Source organism: Oncorhynchus mykiss, chromosome 3, assembly GCF_057628025.1.
Source record: "Oncorhynchus mykiss isolate SJ-2025 chromosome 3, ASM5762802v1, whole genome shotgun sequence".
Lineage (NCBI taxonomy): Eukaryota > Metazoa > Chordata > Actinopteri > Salmoniformes > Salmonidae > Oncorhynchus > Oncorhynchus mykiss.
In genome coordinates this window covers 85,812,938-85,831,341 of record NC_143024.1, presented here as the reverse complement: position 1 = coordinate 85,831,341, position 18,404 = coordinate 85,812,938, and the positions used below count along the sequence as shown (strand labels likewise).

At 46.3% G+C, this 18,404-nt stretch overlaps 1 protein-coding gene across 1 annotated transcript in view; it reads left to right on the top strand.

Moving 5' to 3' along the window:
- Positions 1 to 18,404, top strand: part of LOC110520577 (mediator of RNA polymerase II transcription subunit 14) — a 42,897-nt gene that overhangs the window by 4,703 nt on the left and 19,790 nt on the right. Inside the window, exons 7-22 of the mRNA XM_021597964.3 lie at positions 116 to 223; positions 4,011 to 4,143; positions 4,268 to 4,418; positions 4,517 to 4,628; positions 4,775 to 4,900; positions 4,994 to 5,072; positions 9,570 to 9,729; positions 9,941 to 10,135; positions 11,856 to 11,990; positions 12,222 to 12,298; positions 12,562 to 12,722; positions 12,857 to 13,003; positions 13,221 to 13,312; positions 15,105 to 15,257; positions 16,268 to 16,537; positions 16,727 to 16,955. Of these exons, the coding sequence (XP_021453639.1) occupies positions 116 to 223; positions 4,011 to 4,143; positions 4,268 to 4,418; positions 4,517 to 4,628; positions 4,775 to 4,900; positions 4,994 to 5,072; positions 9,570 to 9,729; positions 9,941 to 10,135; positions 11,856 to 11,990; positions 12,222 to 12,298; positions 12,562 to 12,722; positions 12,857 to 13,003; positions 13,221 to 13,312; positions 15,105 to 15,257; positions 16,268 to 16,537; positions 16,727 to 16,955 (2,328 nt within the window). The remainder of the gene's footprint in view (positions 1 to 115; positions 224 to 4,010; positions 4,144 to 4,267; positions 4,419 to 4,516; positions 4,629 to 4,774; positions 4,901 to 4,993; positions 5,073 to 9,569; positions 9,730 to 9,940; positions 10,136 to 11,855; positions 11,991 to 12,221; positions 12,299 to 12,561; positions 12,723 to 12,856; positions 13,004 to 13,220; positions 13,313 to 15,104; positions 15,258 to 16,267; positions 16,538 to 16,726; positions 16,956 to 18,404) is intronic.

Here is an 18,404-nt window from a genome sequence, read left to right as displayed (position 1 = left end):
GAAAAATGCAGCCAGCACTCGCAAATAAACTATTTCATTAGATTGCTTTCTCTTTTTCACCATCCTCTATTTTTAATATTTTCCCCTCCCTCCTCCCCCCGCCTCCTCCTTCCAGATTGCAGAGCTCTTGTCCACAGTATGCAGGTGAACTTCATCCATGAGCTGGTGCAGTCGCGCCTGTTTGCAGACGAGAAACCACTGCAGGACATGTACAGCTGCCTGCGTATCCTTTCTGTGTGTGTGAGCGCGCGCGCGCTGTTTCTGTGCAGACAGTGGGCTCAGGGCCAAGTCTGGCTTGAGCTGCTGCAGTGTGTGTGTGCGCACGTACTGTATTGACTGGCAGTGACCATGCATACAGCAGGCTCAGACACCAACAGCATTGCAATGGCCGAGGCCTTGGGGTCAGGGACATGCTGCACCCAACAGCCACACAATGTCTTTCAGTTCATCAGGTTCCATGAACCAAGCAGAAATATTTACATTTCATATGCTATTTAGTGTGAATTGAGAATGTAATCCAACACATACACACACACACACACACACACACATTCAAGATTGAGAGAGAAAAAGGGGTGTAGTGTTATGGGCCTACATCTGTTGCCCAGTGGGAAATGTGGACCTGGGACATTTTTCAAGATGGTCGTAGTTATGGCAGAACTGCATCTGGCAACCCCCAGCTGCTGCTAATTACCCTCCTATGTTTTCACTGCACTGTCTATCAAGATCATGTGGTTATCATCAAATCAAATGTATTTATATAGCCCTTCTAACATCAGCTGATATCTCAAAGTGCTGTACAGAAACCCAGCCTAAAACCCCAAACAGCAAGCAATGCAGGTGTAGAAGCACGGTGGCTAGGAAAAACTCCCTAGAAATGCCAAAACCTAGGAAGAAACCTAGAGAGGAACCAGGCTATGAGGGGAGGCCAGTCCTCTTCTGGCTGTGCCGGGTGGAGATTATAACAGAACATGGCCAAGATGTCCAAATGTTCATAAATGACCAGCATGGTCAAATAATAATAAAAACAGTAGTTGTCGAGGGTGCAACAAGTCAGCACCTCAGGAGTAAATGTCAGTTGGCTTTTCATAGCCGATCATTAAGAGTATCTCTACCGCTCCTGCTGTCTCTAGAGAGTTGAAAAGAGCAGGCCTGGGACAGGTAGCACGTCCGGTGAACAGGTCAGGGTTCCATAGTCGCAGGCAGAACAGTTGAAACTGGAGCAGCAGCACAGCCAGGTGGACTGGGGACAGCAAGGAGTCATCATGCCAGGTAGTCCTGGGGCATGGTCCTAGGGCTCAGGTACTCAGAGAGAGAGAGAATTAGAGAGAGCATACTTAAATTCACACAGGACACGGGATAAGACAGGAAAAGTACTCCAGATATAACAGACTGACCCTAGCTCCCCCGACACATAAACTACTGCAGCATAAATACTGGAGGCTGAGACAGGGGGAGTCAGGAGAGACCGTGGCCCCATCTGATGATACCCCCGAAAGGGCCAAACAGGCAGGACCCACTTTGCCAAAGCACAGCCCCCACACCACTAGAGGGATATCTTCGACCACCAACTTACCATCCTGATACAAGGCCGAGTATAGCCCACAAAGATCTCCGCCACAGCACAACCCAAGGGGGCCGCCAACCCAGACAGGAAGATCACGTCAGTGACTCAACCCACTCAAGTGATGCATCCCTCCTAGGGACGGCATGGAAGAGCACCAGTGACTCCGCCCCTGTAGTAGGGTTAGAGGCAGAGAATCCCAGTGGAGGGGAACCGGCCAGGTAGAGACAGCAAGGGCGGTTCGTTGCTCCAGTGCCTTTCCGTTCACCTTCACACTCCTGGGCCAGACAACACTCAATCATATGACCCACTGAAGAGATCAGTCTTCAGTAAAGACTTAAAGGTTGAGACCGAGTCTGAGTCTCTCACATGGGTAGGCAGACCATTCCATAAAAATTGAGCTCTTTTGGAGAAAGCCCTGCCTCCAGCTGTTTGCTTAAAAATTCTAGGGACAATTAGGAGGCCTGCGTCTTGTGACCGTAGCGTACGTGTAGGTATGTACGGCAGGACCAAATCGGAAAGCTGGGTAGGAGCAAGCCCATGTAATGCTTTGTAGGTTAGCAGTAAAACCTTGAAATCAGCCCTTGCCTTAACAGGAAGCCAGTGTAGGGAGGCTAGCACTGGAGTAATATGGTCACATTTTTTGGTTCTAGTCAGGAATCAAGCAGCCGTATTTAGTTTATTTAGTGCTTTATCCGGGTAGCCGGGAAAGTAGAGCATTGCAGTAGTCTAACCTAGAAGTGACAAAAGCAAGGATGAATTTTTCTGCATAATTTTTGGACAGAAAGTTTCTGATTTTTGCAATGTTACATAGATGGGTAAAAGCTGTCCTTGAAACAGTCTTGATATGTTCGTCAAAAGAGAGATCAGGGTCCAGAGTAACACAGGTCCTTCACAGTTTTATTTGAGACGACTGTACAACCATCAAGATTAATTGTCAGATTCAACAGAAGATCTCTTTGTTTCTTTGGACCTAGAATAAGCATCTCTGTTTTGTCCGAGTTTAAAAGTAGAAAGTTTGCAGCCATCCACTTCCTTATGTCTGAAACACAGGCTTCTAGCGTGGGCCATTTTGGGGCTTCACCATGTTTCATTGAAATGTACAGCTGTGTGTCATCTGCATAGCAGTGCAAGTTAACATTATGTTTTCTAATGACATCCCCAAGAGGTAAAATATGTAGTGAAAACAATAGTGGTCCTAAAACGGAACCTTGAGGAACACCGAAATGTACAGTTGATTTGTCAGAGGACAAACCATTCACAGAGACAAACTGATATCTTTTCGACAGATAAGATCTGAACCAGGCCAGAACTTGTCCGTATAGACCAATTTGGATTTCCAATCTCTCCAAAAGAATGTGGTGGTCGATGGTATCAAAAGCAGCACTAAGGTCTAGGAGCACGAGGACAGATGCAGAGCCTCACTCTGACGCCATGAAAAGGTCATTTACCGCCTTCACAAGTGCAGTCTAAGTGCTATGATGGGGTCTAAAACCACGTATACAGTGGGGCAAAAAAGTATTTAGTCAGCCACCAATTGTGCAAGTTCTCCCACTTAAAAAGATGAGAGGCCTGTAATTTTCATCATAGGTACACTTCAACTATGAAAGACAAAATGAGAAAAAAATATCCAGAAAATCACATTGTATGATTTTTAATGAATTTATTTGCAATTTATGGTGGAAAATAAGTATTTGGTCTATCTTCTCATTTTGTCTGTCATAGTTGAAGTGTACCTATGATGAAAATTACAGGCCTCTCTCATCTTTTTAAGTGGGAGAACTTGCGCAATTGGTGGCTGACTAAATACTTTTTTGCCCCACTGTACATTGTTTGTCTTCAGGAAGGCAGTGAGTTGCAGCGCAACAGCTTTTTCTCAAATGTTTGAGAGGAATGGAAGATTCAATATTGGCCGATAGTTTTTTAAAATATTTTCTGGGTCAAGGTTTGGCTTTTTCAAGAGAGGCTTTATTACTACCACTTTTAGTGAGTTTGGTACACATCCGGTGGATAGAGAGCCGTTTATTATGTTGAACATAGAAGGGCCAAGCACAAGATATAGCCAAGTTATAACAACATTAAATATCATAACGCTGTAACACAAGCACAAACATAATGCTACATTTATTTGTAATACCGTTATGCCCAATAGACGGCCAATTATTAAATAGTTTGAAAGATTTCTATGAGTCTGTTGTTTTTATTAACTTAACACAACTCTGTAGCAAGTACGTTTTTCCCATTTATTTAGTTTTCATTAGTTTTACTCCGTAGCAAGTATAACTGCCAGCCTACTTTAATAGCTGAAGCCTGTCAGCGTCCAGACACCACACACAGACCCCCACACTCAGTTAGCATGGGTGTGTCTGCATTTCTGTATGTATTGTGAATGTGTGTATGCCATCCTCCTGGCCCAGCCATTCCTTGACTCTCCCCCCCTGTCCAGATTCTTTCTGCCTGTCTCTCCAGCTAGAGGTCCTCCACTCCCAGACCCTCATGCTGTACCGAGAGCGCTGGGGAGACCTGGTGCAGGTGGAACACTACATGCCTGCCAAGTGCCTCACACTGGCCGTCTGGAAGTAAGACACACATGGTTGATTGCTTAGTTGAATGAATACTTCATCACAGGGAAATTGGTCCGTCATCATTTGACCCATCCCTCTTGCCCTCTCTCTTGGTTCTTCGCTCTCTCCCCTTCTCTAGCCAACAGGTCTTGGGCAGGAAGACTGGCACTGCGTCGGTCCACAAAGTCACCATCAAGATTGATGAATCAGACGGCTCCAAGCCTCTGCAGATCTCCCATGATCCTCCGCTCCCTGCCTGTGACTCCAGACTGATGGAGAGAGCCATGAAGGTGAGCTAACGCCTCGTTCCTCACAGCTACAGTCCTTTACTATTATTTTGTTGTGATGAGGACCTCATCACAGTCTCTGTTCCTGCCCCCTCCTGTAGATTGATCACTTGTCAGTGGAGAAGCTTTTGATTGACAGCGTGCACGCTCGCTCTCATCAGAAGCTGCAGGAGCTGAAAGCCATCCTGAAGAGCAGCAACCCCAGCGACAGCTGTGAGTCTCTCTGTCCTCTCTGATTTATCAATACACCAACTGATCCAACAACACTGACCTAGAATGCAATGAACAATGCTGTGGACAGAAACAACCATGTTGTCAGTGTGCAATGTTATTGTTGTCTCTCCTTGCCTGTGTTTCAGCGTTCATAGAGACCGCTCTGCCCACTCTGGTCATTCCCATCTTGGAGCCCTGTGGACGATCCGAGTGCCTGCACATCTTCGTAGACCTGCACTCAGGGATGTTCCACCCCATGCTGTATGGGATTGGTAAGCATAGAGTAGCACCCTCACCACATCGGTAAGCAGGGAAACACACACATAAATATACACTGTACTGACTTCCACTGTGTCTGTCTCCAGATCAATCCATGCTGGATGACATCGAGAAGACCATCAACGATGACATGAAGCGCATCATATCCTGGCTACAGCAGCTCAAGTAAGTCCACTTCCTGTCTCTCTCACTCTGTGTCAACTCCCTGTCATGTGCCTTATCACTCTTCCTCAGAAAGCCATATGTAAAGCGATTCACCCTAGTACTTTAGTAGTCTATACTTTGTAGTATACCCATATGGATACGAGAAGAGGTACTGTCACGTTTTTTAAACATTATTTTTTAATATTTTTTTCCCATCTCTTACGGGACATTGTCTCCGTAATACAGGGGCGGTCTTATGTTAGACCTTGTCCTAGTGTGGCGCACTGGTAGTATATTGGGAGCCTCAGGGCCTCCTGGCACCTCGAGGCCTCACTGGGACGTTGGGCACCTCAGGGACGTTGGGCACCTCTGGGAGCCTCGAGGCCTCTCCTGGCACCTCTGGGATGTTGGGCACCTCTGGGAGCCTCAGGGCCTCTCCTTCCTTTTTCACATCTTCCTTAAATTATGGAGGGACGGTCGGCAGAGATAACTGTCCTGGTGGGGTGTTCCCCGTCTCCTCATTATGTGTCCTGCCCACACCATCCAGAGGATATTCACAGTCTTCCCATGTGGGCCTCCTGTGCCCTATGCTCTCCTGAACTGGGCTTATGTCCCTACGGTTCCTTCCATATTATCGTCCCTTTATTTCCACTTCATATGACCTTGCGCTGATGTGCCCTATGCATGTGCCAAGACTCCATGTGGCATCTCTGGTGTGAGGTGACAGGAGCACTCTGACAGATCCCTGGTGTGAGGTGACAGGAGCACTCTGACAGATCCCTGGTGTGAGGTGACAGGAGCACTCTGACAGATCCCTGGTGTGAGGTGACAGGAGCACTCTGACAGATCCCTGGTGTGAGGTGACAGGAGCACTCTGACAGATCCCTGGTGTGAGGTGACAGGAGCACTCTGACAGATCCCTGGTGTGAGGTGACAGGAGCACTCTGACAGATCCCTGGTGTGAGGTGACAGGAGCACTCTGACAGATCCCTGGTGTGAGGTGACAGGAGCACTCTGACAGATCCCTGGTGTGAGGTGACAGGAGAACTCTGACAGATCCCTGGTGTGAGGTGACAGGAGCACTCTGGCAGATCCCTGGTGTGAGGTGACAGGAGCACTCTGACAGATCCCTGGTGTGAGGTGACAGGAGCACTCTGACAGATCCCTGGTGTGAGGTGACAGGAGCACTCTGACAGATCTCTGGTGTGAGGTGACAGGAGCACTCTGACAGATCCCTGGTGTGAGGTGACAGGAGCACTCTGACAGATCCCTGGTGTGAGGTGACAGGAGAACTCTGACAGATCCCTGGTGTGAGGTGACAGGAGCACTCTGACAGATCCCTGGTGTGAGGTGACAGGAGAACTCTGACAGATCCCTGGTGTGAGGTGACAGGAGCACTCTGACAGATCCCTGGTGTGAGGTGACAGGAGCACTCTGACAGATCCCTGGTGTGAGGTGACAGGAGCACTCTGACAGATCCCTGGTGTGAGGTGACAGGAGCACTCTGACAGATCCCTGGTGTGAGGTGACAGGAGCACTCTGACAGATCCCTGGTGTGAGGTGACAGGAGCACTCTGACAGATCCCTGGTGTGAGGTGACAGGAGCACTCTGACAGATCCCTGGTGTGAGGTGACAGGAGCACTTTGACAGATCCCTGGTGTGAGGTGACAGGAGCACTCTGACAGATCCCTGGTGTGAGGTGACAGGAGCACTCTGACAGATCCCTGGTGTGAGGTGACAGGAGCACTCTGACAGCTTGGCCTTTGTTTTATTACATGGAGATTGTTTTTGCATGCTGGTCATAGTGATGTTTTGACTTGTCCTGACATGCACGCTTGTGTGCCTGAACATCCCTAATGACCTTTGGCCTTTGACCTTTGACTGAGCGGTGGTAGGCAGAAGCAGGCGCTTAAACATTCACTCAAACAGCACTTTCGTGCGTTTTGCCAGCAGCTCTTCGTTGTGCGTCAATCTGTTTATGACTTCAAGCCTATCAACTCCCGAGATGAGGCTGGTGTAACCGAAGTGAAATGGCTGGCTAGTTAGCGGAGCTACTCGCTCTGAGCCTTGGGGTGGTTGTTTCCCTTGCTCTGCATGGGTAACGCTGCTTCGATGTGGTGGCTGTTGTCGTTGTGTTGCTGTTTCGAGCCCAGGGAGGAGCGAGGAGTGGGACGGAAGCTATACTGTTACACTGGCAATACTAAAGTGACTATAAGAACATCCAATAGTCAACGGTTAATTAAATACAAATGGTATAGAGGGAAATAGTCCTATAATTCCTATAATAACTACAACCTAAAACTTCTTACCTGGGAATATTGAAGACTCATGTTAAAAGGAACCACCAGCTTTCATATGTTCTCATGTTCTGAGCAAGGAACTGAAACGTCAGCTTTCTTACATGGCACATATTTTACATGGAACATATTGCACTTTTACTTTCTTCTCCAACACTTTGTTTTTGCATTATTTAAACCAAATTGAACATGTTTCATTATTTATTTGAAGCTAAATTGATTTTATTGATGTATTATATTAAGTTAAAATAAGTGTTCATTCAGTATTGTTGTAATTGTCATTATTACAAATACATAAATATATATATATTTTTTTAAACATGAAAAAAAAAAAAACATTAATCAGGTATCGGCTTTTTTGGTCCTCCAATAATCGGTATCGGAGTTGAAAAATCATAATCGGTCGACCTCTAGAACAGATCCATTCCCACTTTTCACCAGGGACGTGCTGGTATATCATGTGGCTTCAGCTTTTCCTTTTGCTGTATTTCCAGGAAAATGTGCTTCTATGCAGGCTAAGAACATCTTAAAGATGCACTATGAAGAAATCACTCCACAATTTCCTGCTTGCAAAAATGTCAATAGTTCACTTTAATTTTTTTATTTCTCCTTTATTTAACCAGGTAGGTTAAACAAATAAACAAACATACAGTCAATAATACAGTAGAAAATGTATATATACAGTGTGTGCAAATGATTTTAAGGGAGGTAAGGCAATAAAAAGGACATGGTGGCGAAGTAATTACAATATACCAATTAAACACTGGAGTGATAGATGTGCAGAAGATGAATGTGCAAGTAGAGATACTGGGGTGCAAAGGAGCAAGGTAAATACAGTATGGGGATGAGGTAGTTGGATGGGCTATTTACAGATGGTCTATGTACAGGTGCAGTGATCTGTGAGCTGCTCTAACAGCTGGTGATTTTAAAGCTAGTAAGGGAGGTATAAGTCTTCAGCTTCAGGGATTTTTGTTTGTTCCAGTCGTTCGTTCCAGTCGTTGGCAGCAGAGAACTGGAAGGAAAGGCGGCCAAAGAAGGAATTGGCTTTGGGGGTGACCAGTGAGATAAACCTGCTGGAGCGCATGCTACGGGTGGATGCTGCTATGGTGACCAGTGAGCTGAGATAAGGCGGGGCTTTACCTAGCAAAGACTTGTAGATGACCTGGAGCCAGTGGGTTTGGCGACGAGAATGAAGTGAGGGCCAGCCAACGAGAGCGTACAGGTCGCAATGGTGGGTAGTATATGGGGCTTTGGTGATGAAACGGATGGCACTGTGATAGACTGGATCCAATTTGTTGAGTAGAGTGTTGGAGGCTATTTTGAAAATGACATTGCTGAAGTCGAGGATCGGTAGGATGGTCAGTTTTACGAGGGTATGCATGAGTGAAGGATGCTTTGTTGCGAAATAGGAAGCCTATTCTAGATTTAATTTTGGATTGGAGATGCTTAATGTGAGTCTGGAAGGAGAGTTTACAGTCTAACCAAACACCTAGGTATGTAGTTGTCAACATTTTATAAGTCAGAACCGTCCTGAGTAGTGATACAGGACGGGCGGGCAGGTGCGGGCAGCGATCAGTTGAAGAGCATACATTTAGTTTTACTTGCATTTAAGAGCAGTTGGAGGCCACGGAAGGAGAGTTGTATGGCATTGAAGCTTGTTTTGGAGGTTAGTTAACACAGTGTCCAAAGAAGGGCCAGAAGTATACAGAATGGTGTCGTCTTAATTTCAGTTTAAGTGCCAAAACAAGCAAGTATAGTGTAGAGAATCATAGTACCACCTAAGCCGCTGTGAAATATATTTTCCTTAACCAAAAATATTGTGTTTTCAGCTGATTTTGAAGCTGGTGTGCAAAAGTAAAAGTCGCAAAATGGAAACTTGAGAACGGGAAGCATAGAAATAGCGCACATAGCACATATTTAGACGTTCTTAGATTTGCTTTCAATGAGAATGACCGGTCTATAACACAAATGTCTATGTGAATTCACCTGTAAGCACTGCCCTGTCATAGTGTGATATGCATAGAAATATAATTACTAGAACGGGTATTGCATTTAATTAAATGTTCTGGGATTCTAGTTCTATGATAATTTAATCTGTCCAGTAAATGGTCTGTTTGGACAATGTCACATTTCTGTTTACTAATGTTTCCCCCACCCCTCTCTTCTCCCCCATACCTAACTTTCCCTTCTCCCTCTCTCTACTCTGCTCCCTCCCTCCAGGTTTTGGTTAGGAGAGCAGAGGTGTAGACAGTCTGTGAAACACCTCCCCACTATCTGCACAGACATACTACACCTCTCCAACTCTGCTTCCCACCCTGCCAGCAGCCTATCAAAACACAGGCTCTTCATCCGGCTTACCCGCCTACCACAGTATTACATTGTAAGCCCCTCATTCCTTATGCCTATTACTGGTCATCAAAAAACTATGTATTTGTAGCAAACACAAGAAAATGTACAATGATATATATATATATATATATATCTATGTATGTATTAGTACATTAATCATGCACAACTTTCCCACTATTTTATTTGTGTCTCCTTCCCCTCTCCCTGCTTTTTCACCCGTCCATCTTTCTCTCCCTCCCTAGGTGGTAGAGATGCTGGATATGCCTGGCTGTCCCACAGAGCTACATTACAAGTACTCCTTCCTGTCTGTGTCTCAGTTGGAAGGTGAGGAGGGACCTCCATGCGCCCAGCTCCTGCAGCAGTTCAAGCCGAACCTGGAACAGCTCGTCCTGGACAATTCCGCTGGCCAAGGGGCCCGCCCGGGAGCTAAGAGAAAAGTAGGAATGGATTGCAGAATTGGTGGCAATGATTTAAGATATAGCTAATTTGAAACCATGTCCTAAAAGGAGTAAACCGAGGAAAAATCCTTACAGTACCAGTCAAAAGTTTGGACACACCTACTCATTCAAGAAATAACACACATGGAATCATGTAGTAACCAAAAAGTGTTCATCAAAATATATTTTAGATTCTTCAAAGTCGCCACCCTTTGACTTGATGACAGCTTTGCACACTCTTGGCATTATCTCAACCAGCTTCATGAGGTAGTCACCTGGAATGCTTTTCCAACAGTCTTGATGGAGTTCCCACATGCTGAGCACTTGTTGGCTGCTTTTCCTTGGACCACAGAGTGAACTCATCCCAAACCATCTCAATTGGGTTGAGGTCAGGTGATCGTGGAGGCCAGGTCATCTGGTGCAGCACTCATCACTCTCTTCCTTGGTTAATTAAACCTTACACAGCCTGGAGGTGTGTTGGGTCATTGTCCTGTTGAAAAACAAATGATAGTCCCACTAAGCGCAAACCAGATGGGATGGCGTATCGCTGCAGAATACTGTGGTAGCCATGCTGGTTAAGTGTGCCTTGAATTCTAAATAAATCACGGACAGTGTCACCAGCAAAGCACCCCCACACCATCATACCTCTTCCTCCATGCTTCACGGTGGGAACCACACATGTGGAGATCATACGTTCACCTACTCTGCGTCTCACAAAGACATGGAGGTTGGAACCACAAATCTCAAATTTGTACTCATCAGACCAAAGGACCAGCTTTCCACCAGTCTAGTGTCCATTGCTTGTGTTTCTTGGCCCAAGCAAGTCTCTTCTTCTTATTGGTGTCATGTAGTAGTGTTTTTTTTGTTGCAGCAATTTGACCATCAAAGGCCTGATTTACGCAGGCTCCTCTGAACAGTTGATGTTGCGATGTCTGTTACTTGAACTCTGTGAAGCATTTATTTGGGCTGCAATCTGAGGTGCAATCTGAATTGACGATTTCTGAGGCTGGTAACTCTAATAAACTTATCCTCTGCAGCAGAGGTAAGTCTGGGTCTTCCTTTTCTGTGGCGGTCCTCATGAGAGCCAGTTTCATCATAGCACTTGATGGTTTTTGTGACTGCACTTGAAGAAACTTTCAAAGTTCTAGAAATGTTCCGACTTGACTGACCTTCATGTCTTTACAGTAATGATGGACAGTCATTTCTCTTTGCTTATTTGAGCTGTTCTTAACATAATATGGACTTGGTCTTTTATGAAATAGGGCTACTTCTGCATACCACCACTACCGTGTCACAACACAACTGATTGGCTCAAATGAAAGAAATTCCACAAATTAACGTTTAACAAGGCACACCTGTTAATTGAAATGGATTCCAGGTGACTTCCTCGTGAAGCTGGTTGAGAGAATGCCAAGAGTGTGCAAAGCTGTCATGGCAAAGGGTGGCTACTTTGAAGATTCTAAAATATATTTTAATTTATTTAACCCTTTTTAGGTTACTATTGTACATGATTCCATATGTGTTAGTTCATAGTTTTGATGTCTTCGCTATTATTCTACAATGTAGAAAATTGTAAAAAAAAAAAAATTAAAGAAAAACCCTTGAATGAATAGATGTGTCCAAACTTTTGACTGGTACTGTACATTTTCAGAGAACATGTTATAAATGATCTCTGTGATCTCAGTGTTTTCATATCCTCTCTCTCTTCTCTGTCCTCCAGTTATCAGGAGACCAGGGAGCTCTGGAGCCCAAGAAGCCCAAGCGCTCGGGGGAGATGTCTGCCTTCAACAAGGAACTGGCTCACCTAGTGGCCATGTGTGACACCAACATGCCCTTCATAAGCCTCAGAGTGGAGGTATGGATGGAGGGAGTATACCCTTTTATTCTCTCTCTTCTCTACATCTTACAACTCTATACCTCAGTTTTTACTTTTCCACCATCGATGTCTTTCTTCATCATCCCTCTCCTCATCCATCCCTCCTGCTCTCTTTCTCACATCTCTCTCATCCTCTTCTCATCTCTCCCTCTCTTCCCTCCATTCCTCCTCTTGTCTCAACATGTGTCTCTCTCCTCTCTCTCTCTCTAGTTATCTCAGATGGAGATTCCCCACCAGGGTGTGCAGGTGGAAGGAGACGGCTGCAGCCACGCCATCCGCATCCTCAAGTAAGACTCCACATCCCAGGATACCTTGCAAATCCAGATGTCAGTGGCCCTGCCTAATAATATGGAAGTCTATGGGAATTTTAGAGATAATGCTAATATGATTTTGGTTCTACTGATTTAAACTGAAACTTTCTTGCATCGCAATAACATGCACCCAAAACAAAGATGATAGCTGATAGATAAAGATGATGGTTTTGTACCCTTTATTTCAGTAAAGTATGCACTATGTACCTGACCCCATGTGGTCCTGTCCCCCTCCCTAGGATCCCTTCCAGTAAGGGTGTAGGGGAGGAGACGAGTCTGGCTTTGGAGCGCTCTCTACTGGATTGCACCTTCCGTCTGCAGGGCCGGAACAACCGCACATGGGTGGCAGAACTAATTCTGACCAACTGCCCACTCAACAGCACACACAGCAAAGAGCAAGGTACACAGAAACGCACGCATATGGACACACAAAAAACACACAAACGTACATGTGTACACACACACACACACACACACACACACTCTACCCAAACTGTTCCCTTATCTCTCCCTGTTCTGTGTGTGTGTGTCCAGCCTCTACACGCCATGTGTATCTGACCTATGAGAACCCTCTGTCTGAGCCTGTGGGAGGGAGGAAGGTGGTGGAGATGTTCCTCAACGACTGGATCTCCATCAACCAGCTCTACCAGTGTGTCCTGGTGTTCTCACGATCACTAGCAGGTGTGTGTGTGCATGCATGCGTGCAAACATTTGTGGTACGAGAGCGGGGAATGAATCTTCTACTCATACAGCTAAAAGATAAGTAACGCATGACCATTTGTATTGATGACCATTTGTATTGATGACCATTTGTATTGATGACCATTTGTATTGATGACCATTTGTATTGATGACCATTTGTATTGACTGTGTGCTTATGTATTGTCTCCTCTCTTAGAGATGCCGTCCTACCTGAGTCTGTTTAGTGAGATCCGACTGTATAACTACCGCAAACTGGTTCTGTGTTACGGCAGCACCAAGGGCAGCTCAGTGAGTAACATTACACCAATGTCCTGTCTGAACTCTAGCCCTTTGCTAGGTTCCTTCCCAACTAGCGAGTGTATGGTGCCTCGTAGGGGTGTGAACGTTTTAAACTAAATTGAATTGTTAACGTATAGGAAAAAAATCCGAAAACATAAAACAAATGTTTTCTCACAAAATTACCACTAACAGGTTCCCATCATCATAAAGGGAAACATTTTAATTTATCAAATAGGCTGTAACGATAGTAAGAGGGGTTATGCATCTTTCAAATGATTTACCACGAGTATAAATCACTCGGCACATCATTGTCGTTAACTGTTGGGGGAGGAAGCTGATTACAGAAATGATTGTAGTTGATGTGCAGCCGGTATCAATAGCCTACTTGAGTAGCGAGGTCATTTGCTATACGAAGGACTGCAAGAGCCATTTGAGCTGCACATTTCCTGCTGCTCTTTAATTATTTGTTATAAAAATAAAATACTTTTTTTTCTTAAAACTGCATTGTTGGTTAAGGGCTTGTAAGTAAGCATTTCACTGTAACCTGTTGTATTCGGCGCATGTGACAAATAAAATGTGATTTGACTCGCGCTACTGAAACAGATGCAACTTATCAATTGAACTGTTTACTCCAACTTCAACTGTTTCAACAGCTGTTATTCTCTTTTATAATAGGAGTGAAGACATACAGTTAACATCACTAGAACGCTACAGTTCTTCCCTTTTTAACCAGTAGAGACCCACATCTGTCATGTGCTTTTCTATTGCTCTGTTTTTTGATTAGTGAGCTTAAACTTGGTTGGGCAGCTTAAAGCACAGCGCTGTTTATGACTTCAAGCCTATCAACTGTTCTTATAGGGTCTTTAGTATTGCCAGCCTAATCTCGGGGGTTGATAGGCTTGAAGTCATAAACAGCGCTGTGCTTTAAGCATTTCTAAGAGCTGCTGGCAAACGCAGTAAAGTGCTGTTTGAATGAATGCTTACGAGCTTGCTGCTGCTGCCTACCACCGCTCAGTCAGACTGCTCTATCAAGTATCAAATCATAAACTTAAATTTAATATAATAAACACACAGAAATATGAGGCTTTTTTAATTAATATGGTCAAATCTGGAAACTCATTTCGAAAAAATATTGCTGTTACATTGCACAACCTTCAATGTTATGTCATAATTATGTAAAATTCTAGCAAATTAATTACGGTCTTTGTTAGGAATAAAAGGCCTTTCAACAGTTCGCAACGAGGCTAAACTGCTGCATCTACCCTGGCTCTGATTTCACTGAACGCAACAGAAGTGACATAACATTGAAGGTTGTGCAATGTAACAGCAATATTTTGACTTAGGGATGCCACCCAATGTAACAGGAATATTTTGACTTAGGGATGCCACCCGTTCGATAAAATACGGAACGGTTCCGCATTTCACTGAAAGAATAAATGTTTAGTTTTCGAAATTAGAGTTTCCAGATTTGACCATATTAATGAAAAAAGCCTCATATTTCTGTGTGTTTATTATAAGGATAATCAAAGGTATATGAAATACAAAAATGGTATAGAGATGGTATAGAGAGAAATAGTCCTATAATAACAACAACAACCTAAAACTTCTTAACTGGGAATATTGAAGACTCGTGTTAAAAAGGAACCACCAGCTTTTTATAACCGATGGTTATGAAAACTTGAAATTGGCCCTAATTAATCGGACATGCCGACCTCTAATGAGACGCTTGCGCTCTCTCATTCCTTCTCTCCCTACTCTCTCGCCTCATCTCTCCTCTCTCGTCCCCTCCTCTCTCCTCTAGGTGACCATCCAGTGGAACAGTAGCAGCCAGAGGTTCCATCTCTCTCTAGGAACAGTAGGCCCTAACTCAGGCTGTAGTAACTGTCACAACATTATACTGCATCAACTACAGGAGATGTTCAACAAGACCCCTACTGTGGTCCCGCTTCTACAGGTACTGCACGTCCACACGCTCAACCTAACTATTCAGGGGCCGGACCGGCCACACGCTCAACCTAACTATACAGGGGCCGGACCGGCCACACGCTCAACCTAACTATACAGGGGCAGGACCGGCCACACGCTCAACCTAACTATACAGGGGCCGGACCGGCCTTACGCTCAACCTAACTATACAGGGGCCGGACCGGCCACACGCTCAACCTAACTATACAGGGGCCGGACCGGCCACACGCTCAACCTAACTATACAGGGGCCGGACCGGCCACACGCTCAACCTAACTATACAGGGGCCGGACCGGCCACACGCTCAACCTAACTATACAGGGGCCGGACCGGCCACACGCTCAACCTAACTATACAGGGGCAGGACCGGCCACACGCTCAACCTAACTATACAGGGGCAGGACCGGCCACACGCTCAACCTAACTATACAGGGGCAGGACCGGCCACACGCTCAACCTAACTATACAGGGGCAGGACCGTCCACACGCTCAACCTAACTATACAGGGGCAGGACCGTCCACACGCTCAACCTAACTATACAGGGGCAGGACCGGCCACACGCTCAACCTAACTATACAGGGGCAGGACCGGCCACACGCTCAACCTAACTATACAGGGGCAGGACCGGCCACACGCTCAACCTAACTATACAGGGGCAGGACCGGCCACACGCTCAACCTAACTATACAGGGGCAGGACCGGCCACACGCTCAACCTAACTATACAGGGGCAGGACCGGCCACACGCTCAACCTAACTATACAGGGGCAGGACCGGCCACACGCTCAACCTAACTATACAGGGGCAGGACCGGCCACACGCTCAACCTAACTATACAGGGGCAGGACCGGCCACACGCTCAACCTAACTATACAGGGGCAGGACCGGCCACACGCTCAACCTATACAGGGCCGGGCCGTCTACCAAAGGTGCCTGAATTCCATTACATTTGTTTTCTATGAATTATCTAACTTCTATTTTCCCTCCCTCCCTCACCAGGTGCTGTCAGATACCCAGGCCCCTCTGAATGCCATCAACAAGCTGCCCACGGTGCCCATGCTGGGGCTGACCCAGCGCACTAACACGGCCTATCAGTGTTTCTCCATCCTTCCCCAGTCAGCCACACACATCCGCCTGGCCTTCCGCAACATGTACTGCATCGACATCTACTGCCGCAGCCGCGGGGTGGTGGCCATAAGAGACGGGGCCTACAGCCTCTTCGACAACACCAAGATCGTGGAGGGCTTCTACCCCGCCCCAGGGCTCAAGGTACGGGAGAGAGGAGAGGGCTTGGAGGGTGGGGATAATTTGTTTAAGGAATTTGAAAGTGTCAAGATTCAGCTGTATGAAAATATCTGATGTTGAGTTCAATTATAACTTTATCTCTCTCTGTGTCTCTGTCTGTCTTTCTTTCTTTATGTTCCCCCTCCTCTCTCTCTCTCTCTCTCTCTCTACCAGACGTTCCTCAACATGTTTGTTGACAGTAACCAGGACGCTCGGCGACGCTCCGTCAATGAAGACGACAACCCGCCCTCGCCGGTGGGAGGCGACATGATGGACACCTTTATGAGCCAATTACAGGCCCAGCAGCAACAACAGCCAATGAGAGCGGGTCCTGGTGGAGTGTACCCTCCCTTAACCTCCCCTCCCACCCCTTACCATCCCAACGTGCCCACACAGTCCCCAGGTGAGAGGGGATGGTGGGGTTGTGCTGGCGTGTACCCTGTTTGTGCCATGTGTGCTTGGCATCCCTCGACAGAATAGAGTAAAGAGACCAAATGCTCACGGGTCCCTGCTAAGTGATATCCCTCCGTGTGTGTGTTCGTCCTTCCACTGCGGTTATGCACATGCTGAATGGCAAACTGTGTGAGAGAGTTGAGCCCAGAAGGGAGGAAGCATTATCCAGTCCTGCTCACCCATCTCAGCCCTAGAGCCTGCATCTGCTGTCCAACTTAGCTTGTGTGTTCTCCTGTTTATAGGTGTGTGTGTGTGTGTGTTTGCTTGTCTGTGTATGGGTCGGTGTGTGTATGAATGGATCTACACTGCTCAAAAAAATAAAAGGAACACTAAAATAACTCATCCTAGATCTGAATGAATGAAATATTATTATTAAATATTATATATATTATAGTATTATTAAATACTTTTTTCTTTACATAGTTGAATGTGCTGACAACAATCTCACACTTATCAATGGAAATCAAATGTATCAACCCATGGAGGTCTGGATTTGGAGTCACACTCAAAATTAAAGTGGAAAACCACACTACAGGCTGATCCAACTTTGATGTAATGTCCTTAAAACAAGTCAAAATGAGGCTCAGTAGTGTGTGTGGCCTCCACGTGCCTGTATGACCTCCCTACAATGCCTGGGCATGCTCCTGATGAGGTGGCGGATGGTCTCTTGAGGGATCTCCTCCCAGACCTGGACTAAAGCATCCGCCAACTCCTGTACAGTCTGTGGTGCGAGAGATTGAGCGAGACATGATGTCCCAGATGTGCTCAATTGGATTCAGGTCTGGGGAACGGGCGGGCCAGTCCATAGCATCAATGCCTACCTCTTGCAGGAACTGCTGACACACTCCAGCCACATGAGGTCTAGCATTGTCTTGCATTAGGAGGAACCCAGGGCCAACCGCACCAGCATATGGTCTCACAAGGGGTCTGAGGATCTCATCTCGGTACCTAATGGCAGTCAGGCTACCTCTGGCGAGCACATGGAGGGCTGTGCGGCCCCCCCAAAGAAATGCCACCCCACACCATGACTGACCCACCGCCAAACCGGTCATGCTGGAGGATGTTGCAGGCAGTAGAACGTTCTCCACGGCGTCTCCAGACTGTCACGTCTGTCACGTGCTCAGTGTGAACCTGCTTTCATCTGTGAAGAGTACAGGGCGCCAGTGGCAAATTTGCCAATCTTGGTGTTCTCTGGCAAATGCCAAACGTCCTGCACGGTGTTAGGCTGTAAGCACAATCCCCGCCTGTGGACGTCGGGCCCTCATACCACCCTCATGGAGTCTGTTTCTGACCGTTTGAGCAGACACATGCACATTTGTGGCCTGCTGGAGGTCATTTTGCAGGGCTCTGGCAGTGCTCCTCCTGCTCCTCCTTGCACAAAGGCGGAGGTGGCGGAGGT